The sequence below is a fragment of the Coregonus clupeaformis genome, unplaced genomic scaffold (assembly GCF_020615455.1).
Source record: "Coregonus clupeaformis isolate EN_2021a unplaced genomic scaffold, ASM2061545v1 scaf0226, whole genome shotgun sequence".
Lineage (NCBI taxonomy): Eukaryota > Metazoa > Chordata > Actinopteri > Salmoniformes > Salmonidae > Coregonus > Coregonus clupeaformis.
The window spans coordinates 140,513-168,244 of record NW_025533681.1 but is presented as its reverse complement, the minus strand read 5'-3'; the positions used below and the strand labels follow the sequence as shown (position 1 = coordinate 168,244).

Genomic DNA, 27,732 nt, shown 5'->3' with positions numbered 1-27,732 from the left:
TGACCAAAACATGAGCAGAGTTGTAGAGATGTGTGACCTTTCTGTAGATAGCTAGACTGCCACATACTTCATCAAATTGGAGTGCCAAGGTGAAACAGTAACGAGTGCAGCTTACCATTACTTTTACCATAACAGGTTATGTGCAATGAACTAGCTAGCTAGACCCATTCAGGCTGTAACTTTTCCAGTAGAAACTAATATTGCATAGCATGAACATTATAATCAGCTCAACACAGATAAACCGACGTGACAAATCAGGAGAACTAGAAGAAAAGAGAAGTGTTGGGACCATCACCGCTATGGAAAATAGGAATGGAGGGTAACGCGTTACTAACGTTAGCTATATTGTCATCAGACGCGGCAACCCTGGTATTTACCACAAGTAGCTAGCTAGCTAACTAGGCTAATACTAAATGGGAAGTTGCCGCTCAACAGCAAGCAAGTAACCCTGTAGCTAACGTAACTGTTCGTACAGTTATAACTTCTGGTCCTACTAAGGCATGTAGCTAGCTAAAGGCACGGCTGGCAGCAGGCTGCAGATCTGTTTTCAAAGATGTAACGTTACGATGAAATAGTGGTCATTTTAAGGAGAACAAAAACGACTTACATTTGAACACCACCGCAGAAGCATATTTATTCGCCATCTTCCAAGTTGTTTTGATGTTTACTTGAAGAGATCTAGCTATCAAACCTCACAGCCCCCTTCTTCCAATGCATTGTGGCTGTGAAATTCCCGAAAAGTGTGCAGCGAATTCTACTAGATGAAAATCCAAAATTAGTATAACATCCTGGCATTTAAAGCAAATTAAATCACGTTTTATTTGTCACATGTTTTGTAAACAACATATGTGGACTAGCAGTGAAATTCTTACGGGCCCTTGCCAATAATGGATATACAATGAGTAACGATAACTTTGCTGTATACAAGAGATACCAGTACCGAGTCTGTTGATTTTCGAAAATTCCCATACTATAAAACGTTCTATTTTCGCATATTGCGATTGCGTTGTTTCCCGCTATTCGTTGATTTCGGTAGCGCATCCCCATATCTAATTGATCAGCTGTTGTCAAAGCCGAAATGAGTATGACATCCAGGTATTTAAAGTATACTTGATTTTCAAAATGTCACATACTATAGAACAATATTTTTTTCGCATACTCAAACAGCCTGCTATTTAGGACGCAAGTATGGGTTTTCGGACACGGCCACTGATACACGATGAAAGCAAGCTTGTATTGGGAGTGGGGTGAGATGATAGCGCATGCTGGGAAAGACTCAGCGAAATGACTTTGCCACGAGCAGCACCGGAGATATTGAGATGAGCGAGATGCTCTCACACAGTCACACACAGTATCTGTGCACGTGTTCGCATCACGCTGTTCACAACGTGGTAGCGAGGGCACCAAAGAAGTTGAGCCTCGTGCTTCAGCGCTCTTAGTTGTTGCAGAAATTGATCCATTATGCTTTTTACTTTCTGCATCTACATCATATCGCTGAGTCTACCTTTAAAGTGTCTGGATCAGTAGGTTACTGAGGTAACATGCAACTCCAAGACCCTGTCCAGAAACAACCCTAAGCTTTAGCCCCTACCCTCTAGGCATCGTTGGCAAACCCTCCTTCTTTGACACAGGGATGTGTGAGTTTTAGAATTGAGTTTCTGTACACGTTTCTCAGGGAAAGGAGCATTGCAAAGTCAAGTGTTACCACCAAATGTCTTTGTTTCAGTCACCATTACATCCCTAACTCTCACTGTGCCTCTCTTTAAATCTTCCGCAAACAGGGCTCCAAGCGCATCTTGAGGTCCAATGAGTATGTCCTTCCCCCAGACGGACTGATGGAGACTGACCTTGAGCTAACCTTCTCACTCCAGGTATGGCCAGGTTAACACGGCTTTCAAAACTATTATATCAATGTATCAAAGAGTGATCCGTTACGTGACTGAAGTACATATTTCAGTAGCCAACGGTTGATGTACAGTGCTTTTTGCTAAATTAATGGTAGTGCCTATGTAAACAAATCATACCCCCTTTTTAGTTATAGTGTATTTCCCACACCCCAGGTTGGCGTTCAAAGCCCATCTGAGGTGGTGGATCTGAAGGCATCAAAGAAATGACAGACTAAGGAAAAACGTTGTTATGGCTACAGACATGATGTAAGGTGTGATGTAACCTCCTTTAACACCTAATGTGTGTTACACCCTTTTCTGTCCCCCCTAGTATCCCCACTTCCTCAAAAGGGACGCCAACCGATTGCAGATCATGCTGCAGAGGAGGAAGCGATATAAAAACCGCACCATCCTGGGGTACAAGACCTTGGCTGTGGGCGTCATCAATATGGCAGAGGTAAAGACAACAGCTTAATATTTGTGACCAATTTTTTTATGACAACAGCATATGAAGTCAAACACATGTTGCTTGTCATGGGGTTATAAATCTGTAACTTTGGAAAACAGGGCCCATGGTGCGAATTATGGGGGAGCCAGGCGGGGCTCAGCTCCCCTGAATGAGACGTTAGCTCCCCTAAATGCAGCAAAAGTTAAACTTTGGGTGTCTCTAAATAATGCTAATTTGTTTTACAGTGGTAAATATGAAAATAAAATCTTCCAATGAAACGAACACCTCTTTGTCATGGTTTGAACCATTTATTTCTGTGGCGGCGCTGTCCATCCAGTAGTGCTGAATTTCGGCTTCAGATGAGCTCCTTTACGCATAGATTTTCCTTTGTACTTCCTCATTTTTCGCCATTTGTTTGCCATGCGTCCTTGATAAAAAATAGCCTTTATTCCAATGCATTTCAGGTGTCCTGACTTTTCAGGCGACAAAAAAGCTCAGTTTGTCAGCAAGACGCATCAATTAATGTATTATTGTACTATTTCCGTTCATAAAATGGCACGAGTATGCAGTTTGGATGCTGGAATTATTTTGGAGGGGACCAACATGCCTACTTTTTGAAGTGATTTGTTTGACAATCAGATGAAAATATCATGACTGGTTGTGTTCATGCCACATTAAAAGGTAATACATTTTTACAGTTTAAATGATGTCTTGCCGCCTGGGGGCGGCAGGTAGCTTATTGGTTAAGAGCGTTGTGCCAGTAATCGAAAGGTCGCTGGTTCTAATCCCCGAGCCGACTAGGTGAAAAATCTGCCGATGTGCCCTTGAGCAAGGCACTTAACCCTAATTGCTCATGTAAGTCGCTCTGGATAAGAGCGTCTGCTAAATGACGTAAATGTAATGTAAATGTCTTTATTATTAGGTGCGTGCACTCAAAAGAGGTGTAATTCGCACTCTGGCAGGGCCCACACCTCAACACATACCCCAACACACACTCATACCTCAACACATAGCCTACCTTTATTGGTTTGCAGGAGGCATAGACAACTCCACCTAACCTGGTCTCAGAGCATTTCGTATTATGCTGTTCGTAAATATCATCCATTTCGCATGATATGTTACGAATTCCAATTTGTTGTGGCTAACATTGGCTAGGTGGTTAACGCTATTGTATATCATAACTAGGCTAGGGGTTAGGGTTAAGGTTAGGGTTAGGAGGTAGGTTAGAGTTAGGAGTTAGGTTAAAGGGTTAAGGCTAGGGGAAGGGTTAGCTAACATGCTAAGTAGTTGCATAATAGCTCAAAAGTAGTAAGTAGTAGCAAAGTTGCTAATTAGCTAAAATACTAAAGTTGTCCATGATGAAATTCTAACACGCTAGATGTTTGCGTTATACGCCTACCCATCCACCCTCCTTTCATTTTTGCGTTAAGTAACCTTCTGTCTTATGTAACCATACCAAACATAACAAATCATCCTAATTTGATTCACGTACATTATGTTACGTCTAGTCTATGAGATCAGGCTGCTCTACCAGTTCCTATTCAGAATAATTTTTTAGCAAGGTCTGTACTAAATTCAAAGCTGCCAAAGCAAGAAGGAACCTATTAACCGAATGCATAAAGTGAACAGAAGCGATATCCAGAAACCCACTATTTGAAATGTACTGAACACCAGCCAGTGTAATTATATGCACTTCCATGAACTATTCCACACAGCGACCAGCCAACATTAAACCATGTCCCCGAATGTAGGCATGCTTCCTCATTCCCCAAATCACATTACAGGACTACCATAGCTACAATTCCTCAGGTCTCCATCTGCAATACACTTGCAATTAGTTTCACAACTTTCCTCAGGTCTCCTCCGCAAACAGCTGAATAATACAGCATGCCGGGGAGAATGACAGAGAATATGTCAGTAGAGATGTGACTGTTTGAACAAAGTGCCGTCAGACTTTGCCTTGGGTTTGAATGACAGCAGTGATTGGAGAACATTTGGGCCTTTCATTTTCGACGCAACTTGCCCCAGTGATTGATGGGTAATGAAACTCCAGGGCTGCCTTTCAAATGGCACCGTATGCAATTTGGTACACAGCCTAGAGCTTAGAGCGAAGATAGAGAAGTGCAGTGTGGTGGGAGTAGAGGCGTCGCTGTGATGGGGTTTCTGTCATGGTGAGACGCACAAATCCGATTTGGCGTGACATGAGGAAGAAAACATGGGGAGGAAAATAAAGCTGCCCCGTTTCGAATAAAAACTGTGTGCTTCAGTTGAAGGTGTGCGTGCGTGTGTGTGCAAATTTACGAATGTGTGTGTGTGTGTTTGCGCCTGCATATGAATGAACGCAACAACATTTGTATGTCGCTCACACACTTCTCTGTCCTGACTTCTGTTTAGGTGATGCAGCACCCGACAGATGGAGCCCAGATCCTGGGTCTCCATAGCAACGTGAAGGAGGTGCCGGTGCGTGCGGCCGAGCTCAGCGTGTATTCCCTGTCCAGTCAGCCCATTGACCATGAGGACGGCAGTGGGCAGCCAGGGACCAAGGCCAAAGCCTTAGGTGGGGACCTGGAAACCAGTGCTTGTCATCACAAGTGTTTGCCCGCACACTGAGGAAAGCTATTCATCCCGAAAACAGTTGTTTTTGGCATAATGTTATTTAACTGCATAAAGTATCCTTGTCCGAGCCAGAACGGCCCTTGGGGCAAGAGCATATCTCTTGTTTTTGTAGCATGAGTAAGCTTGATGTACAAGTACACCCCCTAGACTGGAAGCTAGTCTATCGCATGGCTTTTAATTGCATAATAAGTGCATATTTGCATTGCACTTAGCCTGACAGTCACGTGAGTGAAACCATTTCCTTGGCAATTGCACATTTTAATAGACATTCTTTTCTATATTGACAACTCGTTTTCACAAAGGGCTTGACACAGAATGGCTGAGGTTAACTTTTCTGAAGAAAATGCTTTTGAAAAGAACTTGTTCTGTGTAGCCTTTCAACGTTTCACTCGTCCTTGTGTCGCTCTATAGATTTCCATACATTCACTACTCAAAAGTCTATTTACTGAAGTGCATTAGGCCGACCACAGACCCACTATTGGCCCCATGGGAAGGGTCCTTCAAACATATTGCCTGTGTCCACAGGCCACCGTTAGTACCGGGGCCTATATCCCTAACCATGACACCTTAAGTACATTAGGACCAATGTTACTGAGGGAAAATTGAGGATAATAATCGCAGTGGTTCTTAAGGTGGTTACAGCCTGGCACCTGACGCTCCCTTAGGATCCTCATGCTCCCAGAGCGAAAATGGACGCCCAGTAAACGATACAGATGTCAGCTGCACTAATGTAAAGGAATTCACTGTGAAACTTGACAGCCCGCGCCCCACAATGAAATCATCTGTCAAGGATGAAATATTAGCCAGATGGCCGGCAAGCTATATTTAGAAAAATGTTACTGAACTCTCTAATTCATTCATTCTATTTTCCCGTCCTTGAGGAAGTATGGAGTGACATTAGAGGCATTAAAACTTACTTGACCTTGTCCTTTTAGCTCAGAGCCTCCGAGTGGAGCAATGGGACATAGCCATTTAAAATCAATGCTAAATTCTCCAGTGTCACAGTGAGTGAAGGGAGAATTGACATGTAGCTTATGTTCCTGTCTTTCACCCCAGATCGCTCCCCGGATATGGACAACTACTCAGAGGATGACGACGACAGCTACTCCTCGGAGCAGGAAGCTAGCGACGATGCTGTTCAACCAGTGGTGAGACACAGCATATCTTACAGTTTGCTGTTGGGGAAGATCTCCAGTTCTAATTATCTGTAATGGATATTTGCAGTCACGAACACAAAAATACACACTATATACCAATACAGTAAATCCCTGCATACTAGTTCTCCTGGGTTCTAGTTGTAGTTATAGACCAAAATGTCATTGGCCTAGTGTTTCTCAATCTATAGCTCACAGAACTGCACTTTATTGTTCTAGCCCAGCATTAACACACCTGATTCAACTAATCTTGATGATCATGTGTGTTAGTGCTGGGCTGGAACAAAAAGGTACATTCCCATGGGTTGTAAAACACTGATCTCTATGACACAAAACTATTTATTTCATAGGACCTGTACGATGAGGATGATGATGTACAAAGGAAGCCAAAGAAAAACCGGAGGAAAATGATTCGGACAACATCCATGACAAGGGTAAGGATGGGGGAGCCTCCCTACATCAACAACTTTACAATGTGGTTGGATAAATTCATTCAAATACACATCAAACCTAGCATGTACGTTTATTTTAGTGCAGAGAATGAGATTAGCCCCAGCATAGAGCCCTGAGCAACGCTTCCTCTAAGCTGCGCACCTGCGCGGCCGCACACCTCCTCCAGGACTACCACGCCGCACAGAGACGCAAGAGATTGAACTTCACTGAGTTCGCCCCATTAGTTTGCACTATATATATTAACGTTTTTTCTGTGATCGAATCAACATTATATCAGCCCCTTTTCAATGCAACAAATCAAAACAAGTCTAACTTTGCAAGATTGAGTCTGTGATTTTGTTGTAGCCAGAGCGCAACGGAGTAGAATTCTATTGGCAGGGGTAGCACATGAGCTGTCTTTCAATCACCCACGAGTGAATGCGTTTTTCAGATCAGTTCAGATCAGAGCCGCGCTTGTGCACATTTTTGATATTCTTTGTTAGTTAGTGAGTTATTAGCCAAGTTATAGATAAGTATAGATCAGCATTGGGGAGTTACTGCTTCTTACTAGAGCACAAAACGTGTAGGCCACATTTCAAGCTGTCTTTGGAAAGCCAGTCACATAAAAAGCTTATGTCTTAATTAAAGGGGCTGTGTCATATTTTGAGACAGGCTTGTAAACTCAGCAAAAAAAGAAATGTCCTCTCACTGTCAACTGCGTTTATTTTCAGCAAACTTAACATGTGAAAATATTTGTATGAACAAGATTCAACAACTGAGACATAAACTGAACAAGTTCCACAGACATGTGACTAACAGAAATTGAATAAGCTGCATTAAGTACTGCAGTGCATCTCCTCCTCATGGACTGCACCAGATTTGTCAGTTCTTGCTGTGAGATGTTACCCCACTCTTCCACCAAGGCACCTGCAAGTTCCCAGACATTTCTGGGGGGAATGGCCCTAGCCCTCACCCTCCGATCCAACAGGTCCCAGACTTGCTCAATGGGATTGAGATCCGGGCTCTTCGCTGGCTATGGCAGAACACTGACATTCCTGTCTTGCAGGAAATCACACACAGAACGAGCAGTATGGCTGGCGGCATTGTCATGCTGGAGGGTCATGTCAGGATGAGCATGCAGGAAGGGTACCGCATGAGGGAGGAGGATGTCTTCCCTGTAACGCACAGCGTTGAGATTTTCTGCAATGACAACAAGCTCAGTCCGATGATGCTGTGACACACCGCCCCAGACCATGACGGAACCTCCACCTCGATCCCGCTCCAGAGTACAGGCCTCGGTGTAACACTCATTCCTTTGACGATAAACGTGAATCCGACCATCACCCATGGTGAGACAAAACCGCAACTCGTCAGTGAAGAGCACTTTTTGCCAGTCCTGTCTGGTCCAGCGACGGTGGGTTTGTGCCCATAGGCGACGTTGTTGCCGGTGATGTCTGGTGAGGACCTGCCTTACAACAGGCCTACAAGCCCTAAGTCCAGCCTCTCTCAGCCTATTGCGGACAGTCTGAGCACTGATGGAAGGATTGTGCGTTCCTGGTGTAACTCGGGCAGTTGTTGTTGCCATCCTGTACCTGTCCCGCAGGTGTGATGATCAGCTGTCCGTCCTGTCTCCATGTAGCGCTGTCTTAGGCGTCTCACAGTACGGACATTGCAATTTATTTCCCTGGCCACATCTGCAGTCCTCACGCCTCCTTGCAGCATGCCTAAGGCACGTTCACGCAGATGAGCAGGGACCCTGGGCATCTTTCTTTTGGTGTTTTTCAGAGTCAGTAGAAAGGCCTCTTTAGTGTCCTAAGTTTTCATAACTGTGACCTTAATTGCCTACCGTCTGTGAGCTGTTAGTGTCTTAACGACCGTTCTACAGATGCAAGTTCATTCATTGTTTATGGTTCATTGAACAAGCATGGGAAAAGGTATTTAAACCCTTTACAATGAAGATCTGTGAAGTTATTTGGATTTTTACTAATTATCTTTGAAAGACAGGGTCCTGAAAAAGGGACGTTTCTTTTTTTGGTGAATTTATATGCAAATAAGCTAATAGGCAGAGGGGTAGCCTACATTGTCTAATTCTCTGTTTGGTAATAATAATTAATTGTATTTTGTAATGGAGTTTCTTGCATCATACAACACAATATAATGTAATTTAAAGTCACGTATTTGGCCCATGGTGTTACAGACCAAGTAAAAAATTATGAATATCAAGCCCTTCATAATGTAAAAATGTTTTTAAAAGTCTCATGCAATGTAGGCCTGCATTGAACACCACATACAGTGCGTTCGGAAAGTATTCAGACCCCTTGACTTTTTCCACATTTTGTTACTTAGCCTTATTCTAAAATTGATTAAATTGTTTTTTTTTCCTCATCAATCTACACACAATAGATTACTGCCTCAAGTATTCTTGGGTATGACGCTACAAGCTTGGCACACCTGTATTTGGCGAGTTTCTCCCATTCTTCTCTGAAGATCCCCTCAAGCTCTGTCAGGTTGGATGGAGAGCGTTGCTGCACAGCTATTTTCAGGTCCCAGAGATGTTCGATTGGGTTCAAGTCCGGGCTCTGGCTAGGCCACTCAAGGACATTCAGAGACTTGTCCCGAAGCCACTCCTGCGTTTTCTTGGCTGTGTGCTTAGGGTCGTTGTCCTGTTGGAAGGTGAACCTTTGCCCCAGTGTGAAGTCCTGAGCGCTCTGGAGCAGGTTTTCGTCAAAGAACTCTCTGTACTTTGCTCCGTTCATCTTTCCCTCGATCCTGACTAGTCTTTCAGTCCCTGCTGCTGAAAAACATCCCCACAGCAAGATGCTGCCACCACCATGCTTCACCTTAGGGATGGTGCCAGGTTTCCTCCAGACGTGACGCTTGGCATTCAGGCCAAAGAGTTCAATCTTGGTTTCATCACACCAGAGAATCTTGTTTCTCATTGTCTGAGAGTTAGTTGCCTTTTGGCAAACTCCAAGCAGGCTGTCATGTGCCTTTTACTGAGGAGTGGCTTCCGTCTGGCCACCTTTCCATAAAGGCCTGATTGGTGGAGTGCTGCAGAGATAGTTGACCTTCTGGAAGGTTCTCCCATCTCCACAGAGGAACTCTGGAGCTCTGTCAGAGTGACCATTGGGTTCTTGGTCACCTCCCTGACCAAGGCCCTTCTCCACCGATTGCTCAGTTTGGCCGGGCGGCCAGCTCTAGGAAGAGTCTTGGTGGTTCCAAACTTCTTCCATTTAAGAATGATGGAAGCCACTGTTCTTGGGGACCTTCAATGCTGCAGAAATGTTTTGGTACCCTTCCCCAGATCTGTGCCTCGACTCAATCCTGTCTTGGAGCTCTACAGACAATTCCTTCGACCTCATGGCTTTTTGCTCTGACATGCACTGTCAACTCTGGGACCTTATATAGACAGGTGTGTGCCTTTCCAAATCATGTCCAATCAATTGAATTTACCACAGGTGGACTCCAATCAAGTTGTAGAAACATCTCAAGAATGATCAATGGAAACAGGATGCACCTGAGCTAAATTTTGAGTCTCATTGCAAGTGTGCGAATACTTATGTAAATAATGTAGTTCTGTTTTACATTTTTAATACATTTGCAAAAATGTCTAAAAACCTGTTTTTGCTTTCTCATTATGGGGTATTGTGTGTAGATAGATGAGGAACATTTTTCATTTAATCCATTTTAGAAAAAGGCTGTAACGTAACAAAATGTTGAAAAGGGGAAGGGGTCTGAATACTTTCCGAATGCACTGTATAGGCTACTGTAGGCTATATCATAGAAATCAAAAGCTATTTCCATGTGAAAATGTTATGGGATTTGCTCCATTGGTTTTGTTGGTAGGCCTACCTTGTGCTCAAATAGCCACAATATCCTATTGGCTACTGTCTAAAACTGTAAGGGTATAGCCTCAGTGTTCACTGTAAACGCGCGCCAGAAGTTGCACAAAATTCTCACAACGTTCAAGTTTCCGCTCACAAGACCTAAAATTTGCTCAGTGCCCCATAAAATTTGAGGGAACATTGGCCCTGAGGTACACCACCTGTTCATGTGATGGCAGGGTCTGCCGGTACAAACTCTTGGAAGGGGATTATTTTCAATGATGATGTGCTTTTCATACTATGCACTGCACGCATGTTGGATGTTGACTCACTTAGAACAGCACAGTCGAATCCATTTGAGTGCCCTTCAGAAAGCATTCACACCCCTTGACTTTTTCCACATTTTGTTGTTACAGCCTGAATTTAAAATTGATTATATTGAGATTTTGTGTCAATGATCTACACACAATACCACACAATGTCAGTGATGTCACACCTAAATATGTTCAGGAGTAAAAATGTGCTTAACGAGTCACATAAGTTGCATGGACTCACTCTGTGTGCAATAATATTGGTTAATATGATTTGTGAATAATTACTCCCATGTCTGTACCCCACATATTTATCTGCATAGATAATTTCAAGCATAGATTCAACAACAAAGACCAGGGAAGTTTTCTCATGCCTCGCAAAGAAGGGCACCTATTGGTAGATCTTTTTTTTTTTTTTTAAGCAGACGTTGAATATCCCTTTGAGCATGGTGAAGTTATTAATTACACTTTGGATGGTGTAGCAATACACCCAGTCACTACAAAGATACAGGAGTCCTTCCTAACTCAGTTGCCAGAGCGGAAAGAAACCGCTCAGGGATTTCACCATGAGGCCAATGGTGACTTTAAATCAGTTACAGAGTTTAATGGCTGTGATAGGAGAAAATTAAGGATGGATCAACAACATTGTAGTTACTCTACAATACTAACCTAAATGACAGAGTGAAAAGAAGGAAGTCTGTACAGAATCCAAATATTCCAAAACATGCATCCTGTTTGCAATATCGCACTAAAGTTATACTGCAAAAGATGTGGCAAAGAAATTAACTTTTTGTCCTGAATACAAAGCATTATGTTTGGGGCAAATCCAACACAACATATCACTGAGTACCACTCTTCATATTTTCAAGCATGGTGTTGGCTACATCATGTTATGGATATGCTTGTCATCGGCAAGGACTAGGGATTGTTGGGGGGGAGGGGGATAAAAAGAAACAGAATAAGCCACAGGCAAAAGCCTAGAGGAAAACCTGGTTCAGTATGTTTTCCAACAGACACTGGGAGACAAATTCACCTTTCAGCAGGAACATAAAACTCAAGGCCTAAATATACACTGGAGTTGCTTACCAATACGACATAGAATGTTCCTGAGTGTCCTAGTTACAGTTTTGACTTAAATCGGCTTGAGAATCTATGGCAAGACTTGAAAATGGCTGTCTAGCAATGATCAACAACCATCTTGACCGACTTGAAGTGTTTAAAAAAGAATAATGGGTAAATGTTGTACAATCCAGGTGTGCAAAACTCTTAGAGACTTACCCAAAAAGACTCACAGCTGTAATCGCTGCCAAAGGTGATTCTAACATGTATTTACTCAGTGGGTTGAATTCTTACAGTTGAAGTCGGAAGTTTACATACACTTAGGTTGGAGTCATTAAAACTCGTTATTCAACCACTCCACAAATTTCTTGTTAACAAACTATAGTTTTGGCAAGTCGGTTAGGACATCTACTTTGTGCATGACATTGTGCATGTAATTTTTCCAACAATTGTTTACAGACAGATTATTTCACTTATAATTCACTGTATCACAATTCCAGTGGGTCAGAAGTTTACATACACTAAGTTGACTGTGCCTTTAAACAGCTTGGAAAATTCCAAAAAATGTTGTCTTGGCTTTAGAAGCTTCTGATAGGCTAATTGACATAATTTGCGTCAATTGGAGGTGTACCTGTGGATGTATTTCAAGGCCTACCTTCAAACTCAGTGCCTCTTTGCTTGACATCATGGGAAAATCAAAAGAAATCAGCCAAGACCTCAGGAAAAAAATTGTAGACCTCCACAAGTCTGGTTCATCCTTGGGAGCAATTTCCAAATGCCTGAAGGTACCACGATCATCTGTACAAACAATAGTACGCAAGTATAAACACCATGGGACCACGCAGCCGTCATATCCTGTGGTCCTCTGTAGCTCAATTGGTAGAGCATGGCGCTTGAAACGCCGGGGTAGTGGGTTCGATCCCCGGGACCACCCATACGTAAAAATGTATGCACACATGACTGTAAGTCGCTTTGGATAAAAGCATATTATTATATTATTATATCGCTCAGGAAGGAGACGCGTTCTGTCTCCTAGAGATGAACGTTCTTTGGTGTAAAAAGTGCAAATCAATCCCAGAACAACAGTAAATGACCTTGTGAAGATGCTGGAGGAAACAGGTACAAAAGTATCTATATCCAAAGTAAAACGAGTCCTATATCGACATAACCTGAAAGGCCGCTCAGCAAGGAAGAAGCCACTGCTCCAAAACCGCCATAAAAAAGCCAGACTACGGTTTGCAACTGCACATGGGGACAAAGATCGTACTTTTTGGAGTAATGTCCTCTGGTCTGATGAAACAAAAATAGAACTGTTTGGACATATTGACCATCGTTATGTTTGGAGGAAAAAGGGGTGCCTTGCAAGCCGAAGAACACCATCCCAACCGTGAAGCACGGGGGTGGCAGCATCATGCTGTGGGGGTGCATTGCTGCAGGAGGGACTGGTGCACTTCACAAAATAGATGGCATCATGAGGAAGGAAAATTATGTGGATATATTGAAGCAACATCTCAAGACATCAGTCAGGAAGGTAATGCTTTGTCGCCAATGGGTCTTCCAAATGGACAATGACCCCAAGCATACTTCCAAAGTTGTGGCAAAATGGCTTAAGGACAACAAAGTCAAGGTATTGGAGTGGCCATCACAAAGCCCTGACCTCAATCCTATAGAAAATGTGTGGGCAGAACTGAAAAAGTGTGTGCGAGCAAGGAGGAGGAATGGGCCAAAATTCACCCAACTTATTGTGGGAAGCTTGTGGAAGGCTACCTGAAACGTTTGACCCAAGTTAAACAATTTAAAGGCAATGCTACCAAATACTAATTGAGTGTATGTAAACTTCTGACCCACTGGGAATGTGATGAAATAAATAAAAGCTTAAATAAATCATTCTCTCTACTATTATTCTGACATTTCACATTCTTAAAATAAAGTGGTGATCCTAACTGACCTAAAACAGGGATTTTTTACTAGGATTAGATGTCAGGAATTGTGAAAAACTGAGTTTAAATGTATTTGGCTAAGGTGTATGTAAACTTCCGACTTCAACTGTATCTAATCAGTATTAGTGTTTTATTTTTCATTAATCTTAAAATGAATCTTTGATATTACCAAATATTTAGTATGGATCTTAAAAAAGAAGAAAATTCCATTAAATCCATTTTAATCCCAATTTTTAACACAACAAAATGTGGAAAAAGTCAAAGGGTGTGAATACTTTCTGAAGGCACTGTAAGTACAAACTACATTTGAATGCAATACAGTTTTTCGGTCCCAATTCCTTGCTCCTGATAACTGCATGCTCAGGTTTAGTGTGTGCTGTCTCAAGTTCCAAGCCAGTGCAAATGGGTGCAGTCATCAAGAGTCGACTGTAATCTCTTTAAGGTGTGTCTATGTTAGGTCTGCTCCTCAGTCTTGTTATTTTCTGGGATGTCACAGAAGATGTCTACATTCTTCTAAATCCTAAATCCTTAGCTAAGCAGTAGTGACAGGAAAGTTGTCCTGGAATGAGTTCAACATCCTCTTTTAGACCATAACACTGCGTAGATGGCGCAGACTAAAACACCAACTAAGGATACAAATTAAGCAGGCACCAACCCGCACAAACTGAGACCCACACATGGGAGCTGGTAACACATTCAGACATACACACACAAACATCAATCACAAATAAACACACACTTTTCAAATATTATTCTCTAGGCCCGGGTATTTGCTTCAATCAGTAATCCTTGGCATTGTTAATAATGACACGTCTGGCTCTGTCCAATGACCTAATGTGCCATTGGTGAATCAGCGAATCATGCAGCACGTCACGGTCACATAAGGTCACCGATGTCGAAGCCACTAAGCCGTGTGAACATTAACTGACTTTTAATGGTGCAGCCAAGTGCTCTTCAGATGCTGGCACTCTTCAGATAAGCATATTAATGGGAGTAGGGTGAAATTGCCCCTAGACATTGATTTTGGGTCAGTTTAGCATTTTCCCAATTAATTAATATTGTTAGGATTGGAGGAGGGGAAGCTTATCCTAGATCTTTACCTAGGGGAAACTTCACTCCGGAGCGTAATACAATTTGGCTGTGAAGACTAGACTCAGAAGTCTATTGTGACTCCCGAGTGGCGCAGTGGTCTAAGGCACTGCATCGCAGGGCTAGCTGTGCCACTAGAGATCCTGGTTCGAGTCCAGGCTCTGTCGCAGCCGGCCGCAACCGGGAGACCCATGGGCGGCGCACAATTGGTCCAGCGTCGTCCAAGGTAGGGGAGGGTTTGGCCGGCAGGAATGTGGGTTCGTTTCCCACGGGGGGCCAGTATGAATTATTTTTTATTTTTTTTATACGTATGCTTTCACTAACTGTAAGTCGCTCTGGATAAGAGTGTCTGTTAAATGACTAAAATGTAAATGTTAACTTCACTGTGATTTATTGAGCTCTCAATATTATAGAGCTGTCATCACATGAGTTTGAAGAAAGCTTTGTTGGTTACACTGACGTCTCTGAAAGATTAGCTTACGGCATGGCGTCAGGTAATGGGGATCCTAATAGAAATTATAATTCTGACAAGTTCTTGGTGTACTCTTGTTGACACCAAACTCTCTCTTCCTCTCTCCCTCCCTCTCTTTCTCCCTCTATCTCACCCTCCTTTTACAGCAACCCAACTTCAAACAGAAGTTTGTGGCCCTGTTGAAGAGATTCAAAGTGACAGATGAGGTTTGTATTGCACGCTTCAACTGTTCTGTTTTATACACTGCCTTGCAAAAGTATTCGTCCCCCTTGGCGTTTTTCCTGCTTTGTTGCATTACAACCTGTAATTAAATAGATTTTTATTTGGATTTCATGTAATGGACATACACAAAATAATCCAAATTGGTGAAGTGAAATGAAATAAATAACTTAAAATAAATAACGGAAAAGTGGTGCGTGCATATGTATTCACCCCTTTTGCTATGAAGCCCCTAAATAAGATCTGGTGCAACCAATTACCTTCAGAAGTCACATAATTAGTTAAATAAAGTCCACCTGTGTGCAATCTAAGTGTCACGTGATCTGTCACATGATCTCAGTATATATACACCTGTTCTGGAAGGCCCCAGAGTCTGCAACACCACTAAGCAAGGGGCACCACCAAGCAAGCGGCACCATGAAGACCAAGGAGCTCTACAAACTGGTCAGGGACAAAGTTGTGGAGAATTACAGATCAGGGTGGGGTTATGTTAAGTGAATTATTTAACAAACTATTTTAGTGTCTCTGTGCGTCTCCCAAAAGGTTGTAAGTCTTTTGGGATTTAAGTAACGCCCAGAGTCCCGGTCTGCATGGTCAGAGATATTTATTCATTGAGAATTCTGCCATCACAATTTCAGAGTCCATCTTTTATACTCATACGTCATACAAAAAGAAATCCCTTCCCTCTGTAGGCGGGCTGTAGTTTTCCACTCTAAAACTGCTCTACTGACCTTCAGTTCACACACACACACATATACACACATGCATACACACATACATACACACACACACACACATATCCTACTCCCTGCTTTACTCAGTTATTGCCGTTCTCACAATATTCTGCACCATGTTTTCATAAGTTTCTCCCCTCCCCTAAATTGGGAGGCCTCTTTATCTTAGTTTCTCAGTTGTCTTTGTTGTCTGGCCTGACTCTTACTCACATTGCTAAATAGTGGCTCAATGCCATAGCCTTTACTGGTCCTACACTCACACATTATACACAGTTTCAGGGTGTAATAATTAGTCATTAATAATTAATCTATCAATTCCACCCTTTGACTAAATATTACACACATACAAAATATATGTTGTTATAGAAATGAATCACACTCATTGAAGTATATAAGTTGGTTTGCATATTAAAACATTACAGGTTCATCAGGGTTACCCCATGATTAAAAGCATAACGTTACTTTTTAGCAATGGTAACTAGTACATCATACTTAAAACGAGACTTTAATACACAAAAGATCATTACAATAACTTTTAAACTAGAGATTTATAGTTCTAGGAAAACATCCAGTCTCAAATTATCTGGATCGTCGTCGTCCTCCACCAAGCCTGGTAGGTCATATCCTTCAGTCGGAGTCCGGGATTGGGCCGTATCTCATCATCTGTTGGGAAACCGCCTTGCTCACCAACCCGTTTAGGGAGCTATCAATACCAGAGTTCTCAGCCAGTTCGTTCGCCAGCGTGGTGAGTCCCTGAAGCGCTTTGGTCACGGACCCGTCCGGTGCTGTATTGTTTGGGGATGAAAGTACAGCACATAGATCCAAACAGAACACAAACCCCGTCCCGCTCAGCCAAAAGCATATCTAAAGCTATTCTATTCTGCCATGTCATTAAGCTAGTTGCCGCTGTCTGCTCAGCTAATCCCTTTATTGCATCACAAGTGTGGTTTATAAATCTTTGCTGGTTATAGTAAACATAATTCATCCAATCTACGTTTTTTATTAATTGTTGACCACCAAAAAATACTTGATTCAAACCCAGCTGCGATCTGATTCCTAGCTTTGAATTGTTCTGGAACCCCTCGAGGTACTCCTATCCCATCAATATATATATCCTTTCATCAAAGGATCCCGGGAGGAGGTTCTACTTTCTACGTGACAACTCACCAGTCTCTGACACGTTTGATTGTTTGCGTATGTAGGTGAGTTCACAATCAGTTATCACCACACAACCATCAGATGTCAGCACGGGCCTGGTTTTGGTTCCTAAAATCCTCTGGCTGCAACAAAGAGGAGAGATTAGTCATGGTCTCTTTTAGTTGTGATATTCTCTGTGTGGGAGCAGGAGCTAAGATGCCTTACCCTGTATCCTATCTTATTAGTCATAGAAAAACAATAAGAATCCCCTGTGACTTCAAACTGAGGCAACCCAGGTCGGGATGACTTTGTTTTCGGGGGATACAGATAGTGCAAGTTACTACAAGACTCTTTCACCACATTCCCAGGTGGCTTGCATGGAACCTGACAGAGAGTTAAAGCCTGTCAAGGGGAACGGAGTAGTTGTTAACCTTGGTTTGGCTGTCCTACAGGCATAACAGTCCTCTTTAGACCGTATACTGAATCCATTCCAACCACAGGTTAAAATCTATTTACTCCGTCTCCATCTGTACTACTTCCTTCAGGTCTATAGTTTGCACTGTCTCACTACCTCCCTCAGAGAGGTTTACTCTATAGGGTGCCCCAGTTGAAGAAGATATCTCACTTGTCAGGTCTGTAATCTGTTTTAGCATAATTCAGACTTTCAGACAGTACCTACCCTCATATGGGTCGCACTGCCATTTCTGATAATTCCCTACTTTCACAATACTACACCTGTCCCTAAACTGTGTATGGAGATTGACATATCCCCCCCGCTTGGTATAAGCAACTACATAGTCCCAGGATGTACATGGTGACATACATATGGTGATGTCCTTCCCTAAAGTCCCTAGTATTTCCCCTTTCCCTACGTCTAGCTGTCTCCTATGCCTTTTCAACTTGTGTTAGGTTAACTACCACTTCTGGCTGAAACAGGAGGGTCCGTGTGTGTTAGGAATATGGCCCCCACAATCAGACAGCTACCTACCGTCGGGAGACCTGTGAATCCCCACCCTCGCCCTGAGAACATGTCAGATGCCAGAGGCCAACCCATTGCTTTACCTTCTATCGAACTCACACAGGGATGATCAGACAGGGTAAGGGAATCTTCGTTAAGGAGCCAACCCCCGAGCCCTAGTGTTGATCGGATCTTTCTCCTAACTCTGTGTTTGTTCGTCAGGTGTAGCTGGTTTTACCTTTTTACAGTGTGTGACATGCACCCAGATGGATCTCTCAGCTATTCTGCTGGCAAAGGCAGTACTTGGTAGGGCCCTTCCCGCCAGGCCTGCTTCAGTCTCCTGGTTAGATAGAGTGGGTCACCTTCTCCTTTAATTCACCTGTGGGGGCACAAAACCTCTGACATACAGGTGTGGTTAATAAACGACCTTCTCACGTGTTCTGCTAGGGTGCTCTCTAGTTCTATGTCTGCTTGTCTGGTCCTGCCAACTGTGGCATTCTGTAAGGTCTTCCAAACACTTTCTCAAAGGGGGATAACCCATCTTTATCTGGGGTTACTCTAAATTTCTTCCCTTCACTCCGTGATAACACTATAAAATCCATTTCCAATTGCTGGAAAGGGTACTTAGCCGGAGGATACTCACCCTGAGGTGCCCTTTGTCTGCCCTGGTGATTATTTTGAGCACAGATAACACATCTTTTTTTTTTTATATAATTAGTAATCCCATGTGCAACAAAGTGTTGTCTAATCTGTTCTACCATCCATCCCTCCTTTTGACACATGTCACTGCCCATGTGTCAATATTATCACCTACCTAACAATCACTTAGGTAATATTGGTAATTTATCATCCAATTGCCATCCCTTATTTTTATTTATTGGTAAAATAAACTATCTTAATGTCCTCCTCTCATGCCTTTAGAATTTACCCGTGTGGATGATTAATTAACACCAGAAAGTTAAAACAGAGTTCAGAGGCAATTGAAATACCATCCCATAGAATACCAAACATTACCATTATTCTAAATATTTAATAAATGTTACTTATCCCAAGTGTTCATTAATCCTCATGACATTCATTCTCATAAGAAATCATATATACCCCAAACTCAGCCAAAACCTAAAAAACTCCATAAAATTCACTGTGTGCTCCTCTAAGACCTATCACCCTTGACCAAAATTGAAACAACAAGGCTTTATAAACATCATACTAGGTGTGTTGTTTTTTATTTGAAAACCCCAATTAAAAAACAACAACCAAACAGCCAGGTCATGAGGACTCCTGATTTCTCTCTTCCCCTTCTGCCTACAGTTTCTTAACTGGTGCCCTTTCCTTGCACAGTAACTACACGGTTCCTCACATTCTCTAGCAAAATGTCCCGTTTTTGTCACAATTGTAACACTTCCACTCACTCCTGTCTCCCACTATTATCATTTCCTTCTTGTCTGTCTTTGCTACCGTAACCTCTCTTCTCTCCTAGCTATTGACTAATAGTCTCACTGTCTCTAATTCAACACAAAACCCCATCATCCAATGTACTCCCAGCAGAACTGAAAAAAACAAAACAGACTGTGATTTCCAGGACACTGCACCTTTGTTTCTGGCCTCACTATCTCCCCGGGAATTGGCCCTCCCTCAAGGTCCCTCCCAATCTGCTCTTGGTAAACTGCAAACCTTGTATTGCTTCTGGTTACATAGGGTATTGCTTCTGATATGGCCTATGATTAGATTTGGGTATCACCTGTACTGGAATTACCCCTTTTATTAATCCTACGTCTGCTGGACCCCGGGACCACAAATGCTCTGGAACTTCTTTTAAGTCTGACTCCTGTTGTTCTGTCAACAGGTATTCCTCTCCTCAGCATCTGCTATTCTCATCTAAATGTACTATCTGTGGATGGGCTGTGTTGATCGCCACTCACAATATTGACCCAATCAGTGATCCTCTTACCCTTGGATACCCACTGGCCCATGTCTTTCCAGTCCTCTGCTGGCTCCTTTGCTAGGGACACATGTGGGCTCCATCTTTCCCTGAACAGTCTCTGACTTTGGGGCCCTATTTCCACCTCCACTACTGCGTGGGTGTTGTCATAGTGAAACCATTTCAAGGCTATAGTCCTTTCTGTGGTTTTAAATAATGCTTTCTCATAGATTGCATCTGGACCTGGGTGTTTGTTATACCAGAGAGTACAGTGTAGGTCATCGGGGGACATTTTAGTGGGGCCTGGTACTACATCATCAACAAGTTCCATCAAGGTTCGGGAATATCAGTTATTCCCACCCTAAACAAATCTTGCCTATCCCAATAACATGGCTCCCCTTCCCCACAGACCACCATATTGTCTCTGACTATGTGTACTTTCATTCCCCTCTCAGCGGAAATGACAGCCACATTCAATTTAGTCATTACATCACGTCCTAGTAAATTTACCCGACACAGCTTAGATATCAGGATGGGTATGGTTGCCTCTCATCCTGATTGGTCATGTTTTAGGGTTATTGGGGCTGATAACCTTTCAATAAATTGATGACCAGAGGCAGATCGCATGATTTTCTCCCCATCAATCCTGACTCCATCTGGCTTGTCTGTTGCACAGGTTGCTGTCCTGCAGGCTCCCGTATCACAAAGGAATTTAATTTTCATACCCATTACTGTCAATGTCAAATAAGGTTTCTGTTCCTGTTGAAGTGCTAAGTCAATAGTAGCCAATTCAAACACCTCACAATTTGGATCAAAGGGTTCCTTAGTCTTCCCCCCACTAGAGTCTACTATTTCTCCCTCAAGGACTAGTCATGCCTTATCTTCCTCTTCCTCACGCTCAAAGCTGGGGGATGGACTTCTCTCTCCCTCTCTTCTCTCTTTTCTTCTCTTCCTGTCTGACTTTCTCTGCCCTTGTCTGGTACTCCTCTACCTCTGGCTCTTCCTCACCTTCATCTTCCCTTCCTCCTCCAGCCCCTTCTTCCTCATAGGGAGGTGGGGCCGGTTGGGGGGCAACATTATTCCCCTGCACTCTCCTTCTCCTCCCCTACGTATTCATCATCTGGATTTTCTCTCCATGCCTGGTCTGCCAAGTTTGGATATAACCTTTCTGCCCTCTGCTCTGGGGGAGGCACGGAGACCTCAACCTTCACTTCTCTTTCCCTCTCACTCACTTCTCTTTTCTTCCTGCCTTATCTCCTCTCTCTCCTAAGTTTCTAGTTCTACCCGCCATCTCTCCCAGAGTGGCAATTAGTTACTCTGCATCTTCCTCTTCTTTCTTGGCTCTGTCCTGTCTGTTATTCTGCTCATGATGGATTGCATGTCTCTCTGAGGCTATTACACAATTCAGTTATTTTCCCAACATACTCTCCGTAATCGGCCCATGGCAAAAGTGTCCTCTGGGCATCCCCTGAAACCCACTGCCCTCTAACGGCAGCCCAAACCTTACTATTCCTGTTTCCGGGGTGGGTCATTCCTTCTACCGCTCTGGCCACGTCCTCTGTGTTCATGGCCTGTCTGCTAAATGGCATATTATTATTATTACTGTATACATCTAAGGTTGCTGGGGCCCCTTTCATTCCCCGCCAATAGATTAGGTAAGGCTATCAGTGGGTACTGGCCCCCTCCTACTCTCTCTCTCTCTCACTGCTTATTTCTCCTTTACACACCTTATGTATCTGTTTAAGCATGGATTCGAGTTTATCTGCGTCTAGACGTCCCTCAAAACCATACCTCTCCCTCCACCTGGTTACATAATGGACATTTCTTCTATCCCTGGATTCCATTTTAATTACATCAAGTATTTCGCGTCCCCAGTAAATTCTGGGACCTCTTGTGAGGATTTGCCCCCCCATGGTTGGTACTGTTAAAAATCCCTTAGCCACCTCTTCTATATAACAAGTCAATTTAACAAGTAATTCAAAATAGCTTCACACAACAACACCTTGAATCACCCCTTCCTGTATATGTAATCTTGACTAGTCCCCCAGAATTATCTCATACTTTTACAGAGGGATTGATCCCCACAATGTAATCTTGATAATTCCTGACAGTCTCATACAACAGGAATGGGTTCTCCCTCCTCTATACAACCACCTGGAATTATTCATGTGACTTTTGAGCAAACATTAGGTCTCACACGTATACAACCTTACATGATTATTGGTGTTGTATCGGTAACCTGGAGTTTATAAGGCTCCAGAACGGATAGAGTTACAGCAAAATCTACAGTTGTTTGTGACTTTTGACTTAACTAATATTCTATTTCTCACACATGCTATTTTAATTCCTTCTGGTGTACTTTTTGTATTTGTTTAACCCGGATTATTTGTTGACTGCTCAATAATCTCTTACAGGTTACATCCCATAGGTGTACTTTTAATAGTTCCTTCTATTTCAACACCGGGTAGTTTCTTTTGGTAATGGCCTATTACCGTGAATCATTACGGACCCACCACCAGGTTGACTAGTCCCCCAGAATTATCTCATACTTTACGGAGGAGTCTATCCTCACAATGTAATCTTGATAATTCCTGACAGTCAACCCCACATTTCACTTAAAATGGCTACGCATTGATCAATTTGCTACTTTTCAATATTTTAGCAAGTCCTCAAATCAATTTCACCAAGTTAATGAATAAAGACTACTGACCTTATCCTTGCAGCCGAGATTCAATGTAGGTTTGGATTCCGTCACCGTCTCTGTCATTAATCAGGTGTCCTCTGGCCTGTTTTAACCCTTAATGTCAAAGGGCAGGACTTTCTATTTACGAATGTATCATTCGCCCGTCGACGGTTTTCAGAGTTACCTGGAATGACAGAAACAGGGTATTGGAGTCCGGCTCAGAAGGACCAAGCTGTTAAGTGAATTATTTAACAAACTATTTTAGTGTCTCTGTGCGTCTCCCAAAAGGTTGTAAGTCTTTTTGGGGATTTAAGTAACGCCAGAGTCCCGGTCTGCATGGTCAGAGATATTTATTCATTGAGAATTCTGCCATCACAATTTCAGAGTCCATCTTTTATACTCATACGTCATACAAAAAGAAATCCCTTCCCTCTGTAGGCGGGCTGTAGTTTTCCACTCTAAAACTGCTCTACTGACCTTCAGTTCACACACACACACATATACACACATGCATACACACATACATACACACACACACACACATATCCTACTCCCTGCTTTACTCAGTTATTGCCGTTCTCACAATATTCTGCACCATGTTTTCATAAGTTTCTCCCCTCCCTAAATTGGGAGGCCTCTTTATCTTAGTTTCTCAGTTGTCTTTGTTGTCTGGCCTGACTCTTACTCACATTGCTAAATAGTGGCTCAATGCCATAGCCTTTACTGGTCCTACACTCACACATTATACACAGTTTCAGGGTGTAATAATTAGTCATTAATAATTAATCTATCAGGTTATAAAAAAAATATCTGAAACTTGGAAAGAATATGACACCACAACAAACCTGCCAAGAGAGGGCCGCCCACCAAATCTCACGGACCAGGCAAGGAGGGCATTAATCAGAGAGGCAACAAAGAGACCAAATATAACCCTGAAGGAGCTGCAAAGCTCCACAGCAGAGATTGGAGTATCTGTCCATAGGTCCACTTTAAGCCGTACACTCCACAGAGCTGGGCTTTATGGAAGAGTGGCCAGAAAAAAGCCATTGCTTAAAGAAAAAAATTATCAAACACGTTTGGTTTTCGCCAAAAGGCATGTGGGAGACTCTCCAAACATATGGAAGAAGGTACTCTGGTCAGATGAGACTAAAATTGAGCTTTTTGGCCATCAAGGAAAACATTATGTCTGGCGCAAACCCAACACCTGTCATCCCCCTGAGAACGCCATCCTGTGGGGATGTTTTTCATCTGCAGGGACTAGGACACTGGTCAGAATTGAAGGAATGATGGATGGCGCTAAATACAGGGAAATTCTTGAGGGAAACCTGTTTCAGTCATCCAGAGATTTTAGACTGGACGGAGGTTCACCTTCCAGCAGGACAATGACCCTAAGCATACTGCTAAAGCAACATGTGATTGGTTTAAGGGGAAACATTTAAATGTCTTGGAATGGCCTAGTCAAAGCCCAGACCTCAATCCAATTGAGAATCTGTGGTATGACTTAAAGATTGCTGTACACCAGCGGAACCCATCCAACTTGAAGGAGCTGGAGCAGTTTTGCCTTGAAGAATGGGCAAAAATCCCAGTGGCTGGATGTGCCAAGCTTATAGAGACATACCGCAAGAGACTTGCAGCTGTAATTGCTGCAAAAGGTGGCTCTACAAATTATTGACTTTGGGGTGGTGAATAGTTATGCACGTTCAAGTTTTCAGTTTTTTTGTCTTATTTCTTCTTTGTTTCAACAACAAAAAAATATTTTACATCTTCAGTGGTAGGCATGTTGTGTAAATCAAATGATACAAACCCCCAAAAAATCCATTTTAATTCCAGGTTGAAAGGAAACAAAATGCCAAGGGGGTGAATACTTTCGCAAGCCACTGTAGGAATAACAAGCTGCAAGGGATTCCTCTGCCACTGCTTCAAAGTTCTTGTAGAATGCTACAAGGTTCATAAAGTGTTCTTCATCTGTCCCTGTAGGAGAACCCTTTCTTGTTTTCAGGTAGAACCATTTTTGGTTCTATGTAAAACCCTTTCACCCAATGAAGAACCCTCAAATAACAATTTTGTGAAAAGGTTCTACCAACCAAAAAGGGTTCCCCTACTACAGTGCCGGGACAGCCAAAGAACCCTTTATGGGTCTAGGTAGCCCCTTTTTGCAAAAGGTATAGCATTATACCATGCTATCTGTTAATAAAGTCCCAGATACAGTAGGGGAAAAAAGTATTTAGTCAGCCACCAATTGTGCAAGTTCTCCCACTTAAAAAGATGAGAGAGGCCTGTAATTTTCATCATAGGTACACGTCAACTATGACAGACAAATTGAGAAAGAAAATCACATTGTAGGATTTTTAATGAATTTATTTGCAAATTATGGTGGAAAATACGTATTTGGTCAATAACAAAAGTTTCTCAATACTTTGTTATATACCCTTTGTTGGCAATGACACAGGTCAAACGTTTTCTGTAAGTCTTCACAAGGTTTTCACACACTGTTGCTGGTATTTTGGCCCATTCCTCCATGCTTCACAGTAGGTATGTTGTTCTTTGGATGCAACTCAGCATTCTTTGTCCTCCAAACACGACGAGTTGAGTTTTTACCAAAAAGTTCTAGTTTGGTTTCATCTGACCATATGACATTCTCCCAATCCTCTTCTGGATCATCCAAATGCACTCTAGCAAACTTCAGACGGGCCTGGACATGTACTGGCTTAAGCAGGGGGACACGTCTGGCACTGCAGGATTTGAGTCCCTGGCGGAATAGTGTGTTACTGATGGTAGGCTTTGTTACTTTGGTCCCAGCTCTCTGCAGGTCATTCACTAGGTCCCCCCGTGTGGTTCTAGGATTTTTACTCACCGTTCTTGTGATCATTTTGACCCCACGGGGTGAGATCTTGCGTGCAGCCCCAGACCGAGGGAGATTATCAGTGGTCTTGTATGTCTTCCATTTCCTAATAATTGCTCCCACAGTTGATTTCTTCAAACCAAGCTGCTTACCTATTGCAGATTCAGTCTTCCCAGCCTGGTGCAGGTCTACAATTTTGTTTCTGGTGTCCTTTGACAGCTCTTTGGTCTTGGCCATAGTGGAGTTTGGAGTGTGACTGTTTGAGGTTGTGGACAGGTGTCTTTTATACTGATAACAAGTTCAAACAGGTGCCATTAATACAGGTAACGAGTGGAGGACAGAGGAGCCTCTTAAAGAAGAAGTTACAGGTCTGTGAGAGCCAGAAATCTTGCTTGTTTGTAGATGACCAAATACTTATTTTCCACCATAATTTGCAAATAAATTCATTAAAAATCCTACAATGTGATTTTCTGGATTTTTTTTTTCTCAATATGTCTGTCATAGTTGACGTGTACCTATGATGAAAATTACAGGCCTCTCTCATCTTTTTTAAGTGGGAGAACTTGCACAATTGGTGGCTGACTAAATACTTTTTTCCCCCACTGTATATGGAGCGTATAGTCTTTGACCCTTTCTGTTTACAGATCAGTTTAATTGATTTAAGCGCGTTAGCTAGGCCCACTGTTGTCTCTTTAACCTAACCTTGCTAGCTGTCTACCAGTCTCGTCCTGAGAGCGCCGCTCTCCTTTATCACCTAACTCCTTAACGATATTACCTCTCCTTCAAGCAGGAAGTGACCTAAATAGGAAAGGCAACTGTGGTACCATTGGTATGTCCCAAATTGCACCTTATTCCCTATATAGTGCACTACTTTTGACCAGTGCCCATCTCTCACTATGTAGGGAATAGGGTGCCATTTGGGACACACCTCATGGTTCAATGTGTACAGGGCTGGCTAGGTTTATTAATGGTTGGTTATGTGCAGGATTGGATCAACACATTTATTTTACTGACAGGACATTCTATGGACCAATTGGTTGACCCCGGTCACAGCTTTGTCATGCATCCTGTCGTCGGAAGAAATACATTTTTGAAAACGGTTGAAAAAGTATTGTCCACGAGAGCCAGTGTTTCACATTGTTCGTTTTCCCTAACCCAAAGTTGTGCTTCAGCACCTGCCAATATATTGAAACATAATTACATACTCATAAATTACTCATTGAGTGTCACTTCACTTGGAACTGATGAGAGTAGCAGGTGTGTGGGAACCCTTGAACCCTTGATTGGCAGCACCAACCGCACCAATCCAGGTTCGTTTGTATAAGCCAATCACAAACTATGAGTGTCACTTGAATCAAATTTAAACAGAGATATTCAACTAGTGAGTATATAAGGGGAAATTAATTATTCTTCCTGCAACAAAAACAAAATTCAAGATATACAGCAGAATGCAGATTTTTTATCGCTTAGCAGTGAGTTTTAGGTGTATTATTATATTTTATTTTTTGTGTGGTTTTTTCGGTGATATCCAATTGGTAGTTACAGTCTTGTCACATCACTGCAACTCCCGTACGGACTCGGTAGAGGCGAAGGTCGAGACCATGCGCCCGCCGAAAGACAAACCTGCCAAGCCACACTGCTTGCTTAACCCAGAAGCACCAGTGGCACCAATGTGTCAGAGAAAACACTGTACAACTGGCGACCGAAGTCAGCATGCATGCGCCCGGCATGCCACAAGGAGTCACTAGAATGCGATGGGACAAGGACATCCCAGCCGGCCAAACCCTCCCCTAACCCGGACAACGCTGGGCCAATTGTGCGCCGCCTCATTGGTCTCCCGGTCGCGGCCGGCTGCGACACAGCCTGGGATCGAACCCGGGTCTGTAGTGACGCCTCAAGCACTGCGATGCAGTGCCTTAGACCGCTGTGCCACTCGGGAGGCCCTAGCAGTGAGTTTTTAATTGATGTTTCAATATTTTTAATGCTGCTTACACTAAATCCTGACAG

The 27,732-nt window shown here is 42.8% G+C and overlaps 2 protein-coding genes across 3 annotated transcripts in view; one reads left to right on the top strand and one right to left on the bottom strand.

Moving 5' to 3' along the window:
* Positions 1–956, bottom strand: part of LOC121572372 (procathepsin L-like) — a 75,322-nt gene extending 74,366 nt beyond the window's left edge. The window contains exon 1 of the mRNA XM_045214263.1: positions 608–956. Coding sequence (XP_045070198.1) covers positions 608–609 — 2 coding nt within the window. The 5' untranslated portion in view covers positions 610–956. The remainder of the gene's footprint in view (positions 1–607) is intronic.
* LOC123484199 (phosphofurin acidic cluster sorting protein 2-like) overlaps positions 1–27,732 on the top strand; it is a 104,352-nt gene that overhangs the window by 51,821 nt on the left and 24,799 nt on the right. For both annotated transcript variants that reach the window (XM_045214261.1, XM_045214260.1), the window contains exons 3-8: positions 1,782–1,871; positions 2,218–2,343; positions 4,729–4,891; positions 6,007–6,098; positions 6,455–6,538; positions 15,378–15,437. In XM_045214261.1, coding sequence (XP_045070196.1) covers positions 1,782–1,871; positions 2,218–2,343; positions 4,729–4,891; positions 6,007–6,098; positions 6,455–6,538; positions 15,378–15,437 — 615 coding nt within the window. The remainder of the gene's footprint in view (positions 1–1,781; positions 1,872–2,217; positions 2,344–4,728; positions 4,892–6,006; positions 6,099–6,454; positions 6,539–15,377; positions 15,438–27,732) is intronic.